At 37.8% G+C, this 15,852-nt stretch overlaps 2 protein-coding genes across 2 annotated transcripts; one reads left to right on the top strand and one right to left on the bottom strand.

Annotated features, from left to right (window-relative positions):
• Positions 1–4,693: 4,693 nt before the first annotated feature.
• On the top strand, positions 4,694–6,166 carry LOC119077404. The gene is made up of 2 exons (XM_037184614.1): positions 4,694–5,660; positions 5,930–6,166. The coding sequence occupies exons 1-2, from the start codon at positions 4,808–4,810 to the stop codon at positions 6,094–6,096; spliced, it is 1,020 nt and encodes a 339-aa protein (XP_037040509.1). The 5' UTR covers positions 4,694–4,807; the 3' UTR covers positions 6,097–6,166.
• A 157-nt stretch (positions 6,167–6,323) lies between these two features.
• On the bottom strand, positions 6,324–8,061 carry LOC119077395 (1,4-beta-mannosyl-N-acetylglucosamine phosphorylase-like). The gene is made up of 3 exons (XM_037184600.1): positions 7,939–8,061; positions 7,821–7,877; positions 6,324–7,702 (listed from the first exon to the last, which is right to left on the bottom strand). Exons 1-3 carry the CDS (start codon positions 7,955–7,957, stop codon positions 6,570–6,572), a joined length of 1,209 nt encoding a protein of 402 aa, XP_037040495.1. The 5' UTR covers positions 7,958–8,061; the 3' UTR covers positions 6,324–6,569.
• Between the last annotated feature and the right edge of the window lie 7,791 nt (positions 8,062–15,852).

The following is a 15,852-nucleotide window of genomic DNA, read 5'->3' on the forward strand; positions in this document are numbered from 1 at the left end:
ATTCAGTGTTAGAAAGACTATGGGTCCTTTTCCATGTGACCCACAGCAAATCCACTGCTTATCACCATCAGACAGTGGGTACAGCAGAGAGGAGTCACAGAACGTTTAACGAGTATGTCAGAACTTACATTTCCGGTCAGCTCGATAACTGGGAAGAATATTCAAAATATTTCTCGTTCTGTTATAATATCTCCCATCACGCGTCTTATGATTTCAAATACTCCCCCTATGAATTGATATTTTGTAAGAGCCCAGTGCTCCCATTCGATTGGATGGATGGTCGAATTGACCCAATCTATAATATCGATGACTTTAGCAGGGAAGCGAAGTGCAGACTACAAAGAGCACACGTAGACGCCAGAAATCTTATTGACAAGATGAAACTAAGGAACAAAATGAACTATGACCGTTCTGCCAAACCGATAGAATTAGAGTTAAATAATAAAGTAAAGTTGTTTAAGGAGCCATATGATAAACATTCGGAACGCTACGACGGTCCATTCATAGTTAAGGATATCCAAGGATCAAATGTTACGATCACAGATGGCGACAAGTTTTTGAAAACTGTGCATAAAGATAGAGTCCGAAAATATGAATGAATCGTCACAAAAATAAAAGAATGATTTTAATATTTTTATGATATTATTGTGAAGTTTTATTTTTAAATTAAGGTTAAAGATTAAGGGTTAATTTACAATTTAATTTTTATTTCAATCTGCAATTCAGTTTGAAATTATGTTATCATAAATTTCTTTAAAAAAAAAAGGGACGGTGAGAGTCGCAATCTCACAAAGTGAAATCAAATCCCAAAAATTAATAAATTATAAGCAATGGTTAGTTTTAAGACTAAGAAAAGTTTAACTTTCAAAAGGAAATAAATAATGTACGAAATAAATAATAATACGATTGGCATACACCAATCTAGCCGAAGAGGGATGGTGTAGTGCCCCTTACTATATTAAGTAAGAGAGAAGTAAGTTCTCTCTCTTTAGTATAAGAACCATGAATATGTTACTTAAGTGAATAAAGAATCATTCCATATTATATCGTCAAGCAGTGCGTTTCACTTAATACAACACTCCCGTTAAGACTATATATACCAACTATATATATACAAAATGATTTTCCGTTTTCCGGAAAAAATGCTTTTTCACAATTTTTCGTGGCAAACAAGATGGGGCAAAGAAAATGTCTTAATAACGTAAATCGCACGGAGCCATTTTTTTCGACATATCGACCATTTGGACTAGTTGAGACCATAGAGACGATAAAAAGTATAGACTGTTATGACCAGAGCGAGAGATCCGAAGACTAGTTAATTATAATTTGCCTTGGAGTACTTGTCATTGCAATATTTTGACAGATCACCCAATTCCTTCTATTTCCATATAATACTCTATACAATCAATGCTCTCTGGAGTACCGAAGCTAGCTGTGACGTAATCAAAGTTGTTTTTTTTTCAAAAGAGGAGTACTGATAGAACAGAGTAAAGAAATTTGATAATTTAACATTAAATGCTCTATACGAACAGAATTTTGAAACCCCACATATTTTCTATATCTGTGCTTTACTCCTTTACTTGAGTTTTTGATTTCTCCATACACTTCAAAATTCACAAAAAGTCAGTTAAGGCCAACACACAATAGCATTTAGTGTCATCGGGAATACGATATTTCTATTGTTTAAATCAGCTAAAATGGATTAAACCGGTTTTAACAATAGAAATATCTTATTCCCAACTGACAACAGATGCTAGTGTGTGTTGGCCTTAAAACAGAAACTTTGTCGATTTTCAAAATTCCGTTCAAAATCAATAGACTTATTTCCACTTGCTCTTAACCACGTGTAGCAACTAGCAACAGTGAAACAATATTTCAAAAAAAAAAATCAAATTTTTCTTTCGATCTTCTGTCAGAGCTGAAGTAAATACAAAAGAAAATTTTTAATTAGGTCTCCTTCAAGTTGCATTTGTGAAGCTACAGTTGTCTATCTTTCTATAAGGAAACGGGAAAACCATTTTTTGCGGATTTCAAATTGTCTATCAGGACTTGGAACATTTGATAGTCTTGTTAATACTGAGTGACTCTGCGCACTAAAATTTAGCATCTCTGTTTAACAATCCGTCAACAACTCTCATTGAATGAAGGCGAAACAGTTACTCTGAAACTTGTTCACGAACGAAAACTTTATCACTGAGTTTCGTTCAGCTACCGTTGACAGCCCTAACTTTGAAGTTAGATTCTTCACGATATATTTTGATCGTGAAGAATTTTTCATTTTTGTATGAGGAGCAACAACAATTGAACCTCCATTGCCGTCGGCAATTTGCCGAGTATACATAGAGAAACATCTTTGTATATAGCTCCTGAGAACTTAGTGAAACCGTGCTTGGCAATTCATTTACGTGAATTTGAATGAAGGTTTTAAGTACTAGGTGTTTCACTGCAGGGACCAGGGAATGTAAAAAAATTAGTTGGTCCTGCCTGTCACACAAAACTTACAATTAAAGCCCAGCAAGTTCAACTACAAAAAACTTGTCCAGCAATTAGAGCTTATTGCTCTCATCATTTACATGAAATTAATTTTGTCTCCCCTGACATTGCCATCACATTCTTTGTTGTTTTGTGGCCTCATTATTGTCCTTGCTCGAAACCAGTTTTTCGAATTTTCTGTTCCAAAAACAACAAATTACCGTGTATTGCTGGGAATTTTTTCTTGCGAAGTGTGGGATGAATTCTCACTCGCCTCAATAAAAAATGTTCCTTTGAGACAGTAATGCAAATATTTTCACTATACCTTCAGCTATGAAGCTACGAGCACACGACCAAAATTTCCGTTGATGGGATCGACAATTATGCTACGCTTTCCATTGTAATTCGATATTCACCACAGGCTAAACAATGGAAAACGTAGCATAATTGTTGATCCCATCAACGCAAAATTGCTCGTGTGTTTTCGGCCTAATTGAATTAAGACTGCCGACAGACAAGACTACATTGCCACAACCGAACGATTAACAAAGCACGAAAATGAGGCGAAATTAATTTAAATTTTGTCAGAATATAGGCTTTCAACATCTGCTAAACTTTTCATCGCTTTCTTTCAACACGTTCCAACATCATTCGATTAACGAGGGGATAAAAATCATTCCGAGAGTTAATCATTTCGATGAATTTAATTTTCATTTTACATTTTGACTCTGTTTCAGTTCATTAATATTACTACTTTCGTCGCTCTGCTGATGATGATGATGATTATGTGCACACCGCCCACACCCCCTCCCCGAATATATTTAATACCATTCGGTAAATGTCAGCTGGAGCATAATTAAGTAACATATTGACTAGAAAATTACATAGCACCGCAAACATTGCAAAATTTTATTTCGTTAAATTAGTAAGTCCCTTGCCGTAATCCCTTAACATCACATTAATTTATCATCCTTCAAAATTGAACCCCCGAAATATGTTGAGACTCAGTTGGGTAATTAATTTTGTATAACCAGCCAGCGTACATTTTAAACATTTTATAATACACCGAAAGCACTCCCAAATCTAACCGTTCAATGTTGCATTATAGCACAAGAGGCAGCACGATGTGTATTTATACACATGTGTTGTGTGTGTGTGTACTGTACGTACCGTTCTTGCGAAAATTCGATGAAAATTCAATGTACTTTGGGTGCTCGGAAATGGGAAATAAATTTATCGCAATGCATCCGTCAATAACGTTGAACCCGTCCATGTGCAAAACGAAACAACGGGAAAGAAATGTTGCCTTTCAGCAGTTCTGGCTTTAGTTTCTGTTTTTCCTGTTTTTCTCTCCCGTTCGTGTTACAATTTTTTTGAGGTCATTTCCACTCTACAACAAAAATCAAAGGGGTTCGCCAGAGCGTTCATTCGACTGGTGAATGGTCAGTGAAATTTTCTGTTGGGGCTTTACGCTCTGTGGACTATATCCCTATGGCGAAAATTTAGGAAAGGCATCTTGGTTAAGCAGTTTTTGTTGGAATCACAAGTTTTAGTACATAATAAGTAAGACAGCCTTACGGGACATCCATAAAGGACGTCCGCAATTTAGTGTTGCCATACATGTCATACATTAGCAAAGCATATAAACACTAACTGTGGATTTACATAGCAACGTAAAAGTGACAGATGCAAAAATTTTCTCATACGGCAACTCGAAATTTCATTCATAATTTTAATTTTATGAATGAAATTTCGGGTTGCAGTATTTAAAAAACATTGCATCTGTCACTTTTACGTTGCTATGTAAATCCACGGTAAAGCTAATGAAAATGCACAGTTACGAACAGATTCCTACTTTCACTTTCAGGTGAATTTACTGTCGTTATGTTCGAAGTTTTGCTACACACATGTTGAATTTGTTTGCGACAAGTTGCAACTGGTGAAGAGAATTCGAATCATACAAACTTAGCAGGTGCAACAACGTGAGCCACAAGAAAATGTAATGACGGGAACATTGTAAGGCGTTTTCTTGAAAGTCGGGATCCGAAATTTCTCTGATCCGCTGAGGGTTTGCATTACCTTTAGTGTTTATATACTTCGATCCTTACGATGGAACAAACCTATCTATAAAGAGAAGCAAATACTTTGACAAGTACCCCAATGCAAGTTATAATAACTAGTCTTCGGTTTTCTCGCTCTGATCATAACAGTCTACTAAATCTTACGTGGCGTGGCATTTGAAAATTCGTTTTTAAAGTGTCAATTGTATCAGCGAAAGAAAATAACTTTTTAGAAAAATCGTTGAACGTTTTCAAATTCCATTTCTAACCCCATTATGACCGAAATAGCAGAAAAAATCGAATCCATCCGGAACATGAAAACCGATCTCAATTCAATCAAATTAATGTCCCAGAAAAGGGCCGACAAAATGTTGCAACATTTGGCCGATTTTCGAAGCCGAATTTGTAACGAAATGTCGCAAATTGAAAGTACTTACCAAATCGGTAGGAACTGTAAGCAAAAAGAAAAGAGAAAATCGGATCGAAAAGAGAATGCGACGTTACGCTCAGACTACAATGAGTCTGAAGATTACACGCAAATGAGTGAAATTTTATCGAAATGGGAAAACTATTCTTTGATGGGAACAGATCTGTCAGCGAACGTTTCAAGCGTGCACGACGGTTCCAACGTTTCTCAGAACAACGAAAAAATAAGTTCTTCGGTTGACACGTTGGATTCCACTTCAACTACCGACAAAGTGAATATTCTGTTCTCAAAGCAATTGCCTCATACTACACCGGATTCGCTACCGACTGCAATCGAAGTGAAAAGTGACACTTCACCCACCCCATCCCATCAAGTAAAGCGTGAACTGGAAATTCTTCAAGACGAAACCAATCCTTTGAGCAAAGACAAAATCGATAAACTGACAAAAAAATTGAAGGAAATTCAAACGCAGAACAAGGAGCTACAAAATGTTAACGAAAACATTCAGAATTTGTTGCTAAAATTGGGAGATTTAAAGTACGCCGATGCCGCAGATGCCGAAACAGCGGACAAACTGGATACAGTTAAAAAGGAGTCTCAGATGTCGTCAGATGACAGCTGCCAAATTTCTGAGATCATCCCTGAAACAATCATGAAAACGGAAAGCAGTCAACAATTTACCAGATCTTTTAAGATAACAAGTAAGTAGTCAGCAGCTAGACGACGTTCAAAAAGGGCGTTCGTTTTTTAGAAACAAATGATTCAGCAAAAGCAGTAGAGCGGATCCATCTAAAAATAAGAAAAGAGAGCTGCCGTCAATTCACTGCGTAGTCTGATTAGAGAGAAGACCGAAGACCAGTTAATTATAACTTGCCTTGCGACACTTGTAATTGAATTATATTTGCTTCTCTCTCTCTCTCATCATAACAGTGGCCCAGTTCAGTTCAGCCAACAAACATTCGTTTTTCAGACACAACTCGGAACAATATGCTTACCAAAATCAATGTCGCCAAATTGGTCATTAACAGGCTCCGTAGCTGTGGCGATATCGTTGACCAAGAGCATAAATACAAAGTTCGCGTGAGACAAGCCGAACAAAGTATCACATTGAAGGCTCATTATAACAAGCCGCAATAGAAGTTCACATTTGACTTGTGTTTTCAAATTTTATAATAAACTCGTGTTTACTCTGCACTGATGGAGTTGTGATCGCCTCACTTAATGTCGGTAAGTTTTGCTGATATTTCTAGACCTTTCAGCTGAAATTTTGTGTCAAAATTCAGTGAAAAAGCGGTCTCTGTGGTAAGGGGAAGTCTATGGTGTGCATTGAAAATTGTTTAGACAGAAATTGGCATATTATCTAAGGGTTTTAACGGAAAGAGATTTCGGCTCAGTTAAACCTAACTGGTCTTTCAATTTATTTTCATTCATAAATTATTGACATTGCTCTCGATGTCACTTAAATTTAATTGATCTCCGCTCTCCGTTAACACATGTACTTGGTGGTAATGTAGAGCGATTTTTGACCAGTTATTTATTGGTTCAAAAATATTTGACAGCTGACCTCGAGATCAGTTAAATTTAACTGGTTTTCGTTCTCCTTAAACGCTCTATAAAACCAGACGACTCACCCACAATGCCACCGCCAAAATCAAGGCACTTCCACTAACTCTCACCATTATCGAACCCGAACAATATTCGTCTTTCCTGGTCGCAACGGCAATTTTCGAATCGGCGGTACCGTAATATATGAACCACGTTCCCTTGTAACACACCAAACCCTCCAGAAAAACAACATTTCCAACCTGTCCGACAATTTCGTATTCCTCCTCGGGTTTCATGAAATAACCGGCCGAACGTTTCAAGACTTTTTGCGGATTGGTTTTATCGAACAGTAGCTGACCAGCCGCATATGTCCCTTCCGGTAAAGTGGGATCGCCGCCTTCGTCACCTTTCTTGTTTTTGCTGTTGTAGATGAGTAAAATGCCATCGTCGCGGATAAATGCTTGTGGACCGGGTTCCACCAGTTCGCTGTCGAATAAACCTTCCCGTGGCTCAACAATTTTTGTTAGATTACCGTCCGCATTCGTTATTGGCGTCCAATCGACGAGATCGTTTGAAGTCGCCAAATATAGATCGGTGTCACCCCAGTACATCCAATATTTGTCGTCTATTTTCTCGGCGACAAATTTGCCGTCTTTCTGAACGGTTACAATGGATCCCGATTTGGACCAGAGCTCTGCAAAATCTCGAGTATTTCGAAACACTGGACCGTATTTCGTCCATGTTCGTAAATCTTTTGTCGTCGCGACCATGAGTATAGCTAGTGATCCATTGTATCCAGTGTACGTCATGACATATTCACCACTTTCACTTTCGACAATCCGTGGATCTTCACAACCCCCTTCCCATTCGTAATTCTTAACGGAATCATTGTCGGGATAAAAAATCGGTTTCGTTTCTCTCACAAACGTGACACCATCGTCACTAGTTGCTAGACCGATCCGAGACGTTCCCAAGTATTCACCGTCCACATCCTCGGCACGATAGAGCAAATGGATTTTTCCATCTTTCACCAAAGCGGTCGGATTGAAAATGTCTTTTGCCTCCCAGGCAACCGTACCACCTTGAATGGGACACAGAAATTCGGTTGTTGCTACTGGTCCCAATATCGGGTTGGCCTCGTTTTGTTTCTGGAATGGGGACATCAGCCAACTTTCGTCGGTTTCTTGTTTTGGGCTGCCTGCAAAGAATTGGAATGAGTCAGCCGATTGGCATTTTAGGTTTGATTTCTGACTGGAAGTCCAACGATTACGAACTAATCTCGGCAAAAGTGACGAGTCCAATCGATGCAGACGTACCTGAACTTGCTGCATAGCATGAAGTCAGCACAGCAAAATATAAGACAATGCTGAAACCTGCAACATTTCACGAACGAATTGACAAAATATTCTTACGCAAAATTCAGCCTCTTCTTACCTGCTACTCGGAGAAACATTTTGCTTTAACTGACTAAACTCCGTGTAGTCAATCGAACATTCTCAAGATGTTACGACGATTATCATATCTCTTGTAGCTTCAGATTATATGGGCCACTCAATTCTATTGGGAATGTAAGAAAGACAATCAATGGACTGATAATAATTTGTGGACGTTATGTTACTACAGGTTGTCCGATGTGCAAAATGATTTACAATCGAATCTTATCAGCCAAGTGCTTTGTGTTATTAATCTCATGATTCACACAATGTCCGTCAGGGCACCTCAAATATGTTTTAGGCTGAAAACACACGAGCAATTTTGAATTGTTGGGATCGACAATTATGCTGCGCTTTCCATTGTTTAAGCATGTGGTAAGTCTAGGAATAATGAAATAGTCATTTTCATCCGTGTGGCGCAAAAAACCTTTTTTTCTGCACTCAAATGCAAGGAGAAGAAGACGACGTTTTATTGCCGCTCTCTCTCTGATGACAGTTCAGGTGAGAAGATTTTTATTTTCTCGACTGATGTTATATGAAGCGAACAAGGTTTCTTGTCTTTGTAACTCTCACAATTTGATCCGATCTTGAAAAATGTGCAACAAAGGGATGTGTTATTTCGTGGATAAAAATGGTTATTGCCGCCACGCAAAGAGGAAAAATTATGTGTTCACCTCGGGGAGAAAATAGGAGCGAATTGTGGCCATCCCTTTGCTCTGGCCTCAAATTTTCGCTCTTGTTGGAATCTATTATTTTCTCCCCGAGGTGAACAAATAACCATTACATGCTTATGTTTCCCCTATAGTCCGAAAGTGGCTTATTACATAACTAGGGAGAGAATTGGTTTTGGATATCCTATCATGTAAAATCCATTACTTAACTCATGACGAAAATGAAACTCGTTTTCGTATTCTGATTGACCCTGGTTACGCCTTATTATTACAACAAAAGAGATGAAAAGATGAAAATTCGAGTTTTCGTGTGAATTTTGTTGATTCGTGGCGTAACCGAGGTCAAAAATCACACTGAACGTTTCAACATTTCTTTCCGAGTTGTATTTTACTTAACTGGGGACGTAAAGTGGTCTTTCCATCCACAGGTAAAAGTGTTTGTATAGCTCGTGAAGTGAGACGTTATCCTACACTCGGGAAATAATTTTATATTTTGTATCACGATGAGTGCACATACCTCGGGCTGAAGCACTCGAAAAATGTTTCTCATCTGGATACGAAATATCGAATAACTTCCCGGGTACTGTTATGTAACTCAGTATACTGCAAGAGTGGATTGGTGTGAGGGAAAATATTTTCCCATCACTTATGATTAGAGATGAGCGGGCCGCCCGAAATACATCGGCCCGACCCGACCCGACCCGGCCCGATCGGGTTCGGGTCCGGGTTTTGAAAATTCATTCGGGCCGGGTCGGGTCGGGCTTTGAAAACAAAAATTCGGGCCGGCCCGACTTAGAAATACAAATTTAAAGTAAGCCAATAAAAGCCTATAAAGCATGAAACACTAACTTATTTTATTATTTTACTTCGCGTATAAGATTATTGCAAAGCTTTTATGCGTAGAAAATGATTTTTCATTAAATTTCTTATAGTAAAAAAAAGTCGGGTCACGTCGGACCGATGATTTTTTTCGGGTCGGGTTGGGTCGGGCCGCGAAGAGAAAAGTCTCGGGTCGGGTCAGGCTCGGGTTCAAAAAATTGGATCGGGCCGGGTCGGGTCGGGTATTGAAAAAACGTCGGCCCGCTCATCTCTACTTATGATGGAAAAGTCACTTCTACTGTATGTGCACCAACACACTTATTCAAGCCTATTACAGTAAAATATATCTCAAAATAGGTTAATAGACCAATACACGCATGGTGTGTACTTTGCTCGTGCTACGCACTCGGTATACGGACACACCTTATGTGTATTGGTCTATGTTGAAATTATGTGTTAAGTGTGTCGAAAGAAGTACATGAAGTAACTCTATCAGATTTACTGTTTTAGACGCATGTAGCTTGTAACTTAGTAAGGAGAAGGAGTCCGAAAATGACAAGGACAAGTTACAACAGAACATCTTCACCGAATGATTATCTCTAAAGTTAAACCTGATTTATATATGCCAACCTCTGCAACCAACACTTAACAAATTTTTAATATGTACACTGAACGCGATGATGTCAATTAGCTCCGGAACCGTAACACCAAAGTGTAAAATACTTTTCCCCATTTTGCACTGGTCCCATTTATTTGTCAAAGACAATTAGCCGAAATTACGTGTTTCTAATTTATAATTCAGCCGCTCGACGAACGGCTCATTAAAAGTTACTTTTAACTTGCATAAGTGTGATTGTTGGAAAAGTTTCTCGTTTGTTAATATCGCCTTTCTGCCTTCATCAGCAATTCATATTTGTTTCGTTTTTCAAAGATTGAATCCTTAGCATTATATGCTGCCGCTGCCACTACCACCGTCGCTTGGCATTCCATACAACATCATCTAACAGCCCAACATTGACGGTAAAAAGCTCACCGAATTTTCATAAATAAATTTTAATATTTTATTTATAATATTCCGCAATTTTCGTTTCCTCCCTTTTGTAACGGAAAAATGTTGTCTGTTTATCTTCTCAGTGTGTGTGTGTGTGTGTATACATATAGCCCACTTTTCTGCCGAAGATATAACCGTGGATTGTGTATTATATCGTGCTGAATATTGTGACTACAGTATCTCTTATATCTTTAACATACGAATAAATATTCTAATATTACGAGAAGAGAGCGTTCAGTCGATGAAGTATAGTATGCATCATCACGGGAAGATATGGTAAAGTCGTTCTAATAATAAAATAAATGTTTTTACATTCGTTCATTCTGGCAATTTACGATACAATCTAGAGATGAGCGGGCCGACGTTTTTTCAATACCCGACCCGACCCGGCCCGATCCAATTTTTTGAACCCGAGCCTGACCCGACCCGAGACTTTTCTCTTCGCGGCCCGACCCAACCCGACCCGAAAAAAATCATCGGTCCGACGTGACCCGACTTTTTTTTACTATAAGAAATTTAATGAAAAATCATTTTCTACGCATAAAAGCTTTGCAATAATCTTATACGCGAAGTAAAATAATAAAATAAGTTAGTGTTTCATGCTTTATAGGCTTTTATTGGCTTACTTTAAATTTGTATTTCTAAGTCGGGCCGGCCCGAATTTTTGTTTTCAAAGCCCGACCCGACCCGGCCCGAATGAATTTTCAAAACCCGGACCCGAACCCGATCGGGCCGGGTCGGGTCGGGTCGGGCCGATGTATTTCGGGCGGCCCGCTCATCTCTAATACAATCCGCAATGGGTGCACCGAAGTAAATAAAAATGGGGCTGCTGAACCACTTGGAAGTGTCAGCGTAACATTACCAAATAGTTGAGTACATAGGTCGTATAGATGTTGACATAATGCATGAGACAAATGTCAAGTGTTTTACGTGCATGATGTAAATTTGATGTAAACTCTGATTTTCTAGCTTGTTTCACGACCTGTGTTTACTCGCCTTATGGTATCGTATACTCCGCATACATGGAATTGCTAAAGTCTAGTATACAGTTCATGAGACCATAGCAAATGCCCGAAAAGTTGATCGTTTACCCAAGTTGACAACACAAATAAAACATGATTGACTCACACATATACTTCGGGAATGTAACGAAAGTGACTTCAGTACAGAGTTCGGAAAAGGTTTCTGTATTCAAAAATTGAATCTGTCAAACATGTTACAAGAGTGTTGTAAACCGGTTGTAAACTCTCATTTTCATGCTTTTTTCATAAGCTCATGAACTGTGTACGAGGCCAAAAAGTAGAATTCTCACAAGAGCAAATGATATCATTGAAGTCATATCGAAGAAACTACAAAAATATTCGAACATATTGAACGGCTTAGACCGAAAACACACGAGCGTTGATGAGATCGACTATTAAGCTGCGTTTTCCATTGTTTCGCCTGTGGTAAATATCTGATTTCTATGGAAAACGCAGCATAATTGTCGGATCTCATCAACGCTAAATGGTTCGTGTGTTTTCGGCCTAAAGATTTTCATTTGACACGTGTCAAGCTGATATTGCGAAAAGTGAAAATGTACAAAATATGGGCAATATCGTGTAGACGAATGTGGCAACGCCATGAGACCTTGCTGCAAAAAAATATCTGAAAAATTAGCGTATGGAACAGGTTTACATTGAGCATGAAAAATATTTGACAGCTGGTCAAATACATTTTCTGTCAACGTTCTTCATTCATTTTGCATGCGTCTACTCTTTAAAGATGAGTACACAGTTCGTGAAAAATGCATGCAAAATCGACCGCTGAAAAATGCTTGCAAAATATGAACGAAAATGTATGAGCCAAATGTCAAATATTTTGCAAGCACAGTGTAAACATCAGGTTTACACAGAGCTTGCAAAATATTTGACAGTTAACTCATACATTTTATGTTACATTTTGCATGGGTCCATTTTTCATGCATTTTTCACGATCTGTGTGCTATGTGCTAGTCTCAATCATTTTTCAGACATCTTTCATACTTCGCGGCCTAAAATGATAGAATTTTGGAAATTTTCTAGTGATTTCGTCTTTTTGAACGTGCGCCACAAATTCAAAATGGAACGTGCGAAGGTCTATCTTAGGCTGAAAACAAACGAGGCATCGAAAACGTGTTTTGGTCCTTGTTTTCATGACGAAATTGTCGAAACTGTCAAATAAAGTTAGAAATTTCTCTATCGAAAATTGCGATTGCTGCATCTGTCAATGAAAGCTAGGACCGAAACACGTTTTCAATGCTACGTTTGTGCTGTCCCTTATGCAGCGTTAAATCGACCCATTCCCATGTCAGGCCTTTTTCGTAAAGGATTTTTATTTGTTAAAAAACGAAATAGACCAATCTCAACCAAAAGAGTGTTCTAGTTTGAATTTTGAACGACCTTCAAAAATGGATGCCGCAGGTACGCGGCTGTCAAAAAAAGCTACAACAGACAGAACGAAATTTAATCTTGTAGTAAAAGACAGCTGCGTACCGGTGGCATCCATTTTTGAAAGCTCGTCGAAATTCGAACTGGAACACTATAGAAATCCTTCACGTTGCTCTCTTACGGCGAACATGTTTAAGGTCAGGTTTACTATTACAATGTTTACATGCGATGTCAGGCGTTTAAACATGTCCTTAAGTGGAAACCAGACTTAAGGAAGCGTATTAAATATTAAAAGAAGTGCCAATGCGAAATTGTTGACAGATGTCAAATTGTTCATGACATCATACAAACTATGATTTTTATAAACATTTTTCACATGTTTTCTTGTCATATATTATTGTATGATTATGAATATCAGGTATGAATGCTAGTTAGTACACTGTTCATGAAATCATGCAAAATTTCATCATGCATGAAAACTACTTGACAGATGCCTCATACATTTTCTGTCAAAATCTCTTCGTATTTCAAGCAATTTTTCAGACATTTTTCACGAGCTGTGTGTACTCATCTTTAGATACAAAATACCTAAATTCATTGTGACAGTCAGTGTTGGAAATTCGAAGAGTCATCATTCGGAATGCGCACCCTGTAACAATGAAGTTGTTTCAGCCAAAAAATAAAATAAGTTATCATATGAAGAGTATACGATATATTGTGCACACATCTATATACTTATGTGTATAACTGTAGAGCACATCATATATACACACAATATGGATGAGTATGCATGTAAATTAAATTTACTTAATATATGTACATAATAATAAATTTATGCTTTATGCCCATTACCATGCATAACAGACTTTCGACTGTGACGAAGTAATTTTACTTTACAGTTAGGGGTTGGCTGATTTTAATCAAGAAACCGGTTTGTATTAAACGTTTTTGCATAAAATTTTCATGAAACTCCCGAAAAGAAGGAAACAAAAAAGAATTTTGTTGAGGAAGTCAATCAGGTGTACGATAATTGTTATTGCTGTAATTATGATGATAAAGTAAAAAAAGAAAAGAATAAAACCTGCGATATTATGCCAAGACAATGTATCACTTTTGTGTCTTAGTTTTGGAGAGCTTTCAGTGGATTCCAGTGAGATATGACACTTTTCTAATGAAACCCGAAAGAAGATCAAAGTGAAATTTACGTTTCCCGCAACTCACATTGCATTGAACAAATTGCGAAGCCTTAAGAAAGAAGATACTTTCAGTAGACAACAGACAAATATAAAGGTGTCAGCCATGTCGACTTTGGATTTCACTGTAACTTTAAGACATCACTCCGAGCATTTACGCCTTATGCTGAAAAAGTGCTTAGAGGGTTTACTTTGGAAAACAGTCTATCGAAATCAGATGCATTTTTTAGTGTACTTGTTTTTATGTTCCTAGATAGGTATTTGACACTGGAGGCCAAAAACACTTTAAAATCTTCGAAGGATCGAATCTTCGAACCCCCATGTGACCCTATTTTCACCGAAAGAACATGAAATTACCTTTCTAATGACAACTGCACGACCCTGTATGATTCGTGGACCTGGAGAAATTTCCATAAGAAAAGCTCATGTTTTCAGTTTTTGATCACTTCCCACTAGCCACAATCTTCAATTTTTTTTTTGAAAGTGGTTCTGGTTTCCAGGCTCGAATACCTTTCTAGGTACATATAAAAAAGTCCACTGGAAAATGCATCCGTCTTAGGTAGGATGTTTTTCAAAAGAATTCCTCTTTAATATCTTCTGACAAATTCTTTGAGACAGATTTTAAATTTTCTCGCCCAAAACACCGACTTACCAATAAAGACATCACTGCAATTTGTGGTGTAAGCTTGAGTATGCAGTCAGACGCGAAATGAAATTTTAATTGAAAATGTATTGACTTTCTGTCTCTTTATCCACTGGCAGTGAAATAATGACAGATTTTATTCCTTGTCAGGTGACTAGTCAAGTATACCAAAGTTCTGAAAGAACAGATTACCACAAGCACAGAGGCGGATGACACCAAATTTTATAAACGCACTCACTACAGATAGTGTGAGAAATCAACTTGAAGAAAATATATTTTTGGAGAATTGAGAATTTTGTTTTTGTTAAGTTGCATCTATCATATAAATTTCGCAGCCGTTGACGCAATTTGTGTGTCACTGCCTTTGTGATCAACTCAGAGTTGTATTAACCTGCTCTTTCAAAACCTTGAAGTATACAACCGTCGGTGAAATGAAATTCATTTTTCCACACGACTTGAAAATTTTGACAGATGGCCTATACATTTTCTGTCAAAATTTCTTCTCACCGGCTGTTTGTATTCTTGGCTTAAACACAAAGTTTTCTCATAATCATAACAAACGTGGAAAATGCTATGATCGCTGATCAGATGATATGACACTGTCTGCGTTAATTTTACGGTCGTAGTGAATGCTTATTAGCCCCGAATTGCGAGGAATCCTTATGAGTGGTAACACCAGTTTTTTGTTGTTGTGGAAAATGCAGTGAAAAAAGTTTCCTATATTTTCCTAGATGTTTTTGCGAAAGGAAAATATGAGAAGTTCTAGTAGGAATACCTTGGAAAATTCTAGAAAATATGAAACAATTTTTCTCCCTAAAATAGTATACCTGCGAAACTGACACGAATATCAGCACCACTTGGGCTAGGCTTATAGGAATGCATTAACTATTCAAGGCAAGCCTCCCTCTATTATAATTTCAATGAAATTCTCGATGCACGATTATGCAAAGTACACAAACCATTTTCCAATGTGTAATTTGTGAAATTAGATGCCGCATACCAAAGTCGTAAACCAAAAACGGCAAAAAAAATCCCTCCGAACATCCCCATTCCGAAGTTGTAGTGAATTTTCCCTATCAAATATCAAATCAAACTTAATTTATGACCATTCAAGGCACTTGCCCACCCAT

The sequence above is a fragment of the Bradysia coprophila genome, unplaced genomic scaffold (assembly GCF_014529535.1).
Source record: "Bradysia coprophila strain Holo2 unplaced genomic scaffold, BU_Bcop_v1 contig_235, whole genome shotgun sequence".
Lineage (NCBI taxonomy): Eukaryota > Metazoa > Arthropoda > Insecta > Diptera > Sciaridae > Bradysia > Bradysia coprophila.

Excerpts from the sequence above, each read along its gene's own strand:
- LOC119077395 (XM_037184600.1), bottom strand. Across the intron at positions 7,703-7,820 it reads ATGCTATGCAGCAAGTTCAG|GCAGCCCAAAACAAGAAACC; the intron begins GTACGTCTGCAT and ends AATTCTTTGCAG.
- LOC119077404 (XM_037184614.1), top strand. The coding sequence starts at position 4,808 with ATGACCGAAATAGCAGAAAAAATCGAATCCATCCGGAACATGAAAACC. Across the intron at positions 5,661-5,929 it reads CAGATCTTTTAAGATAACAA|ACACAACTCGGAACAATATG; the intron begins GTAAGTAGTCAG and ends TTCGTTTTTCAG.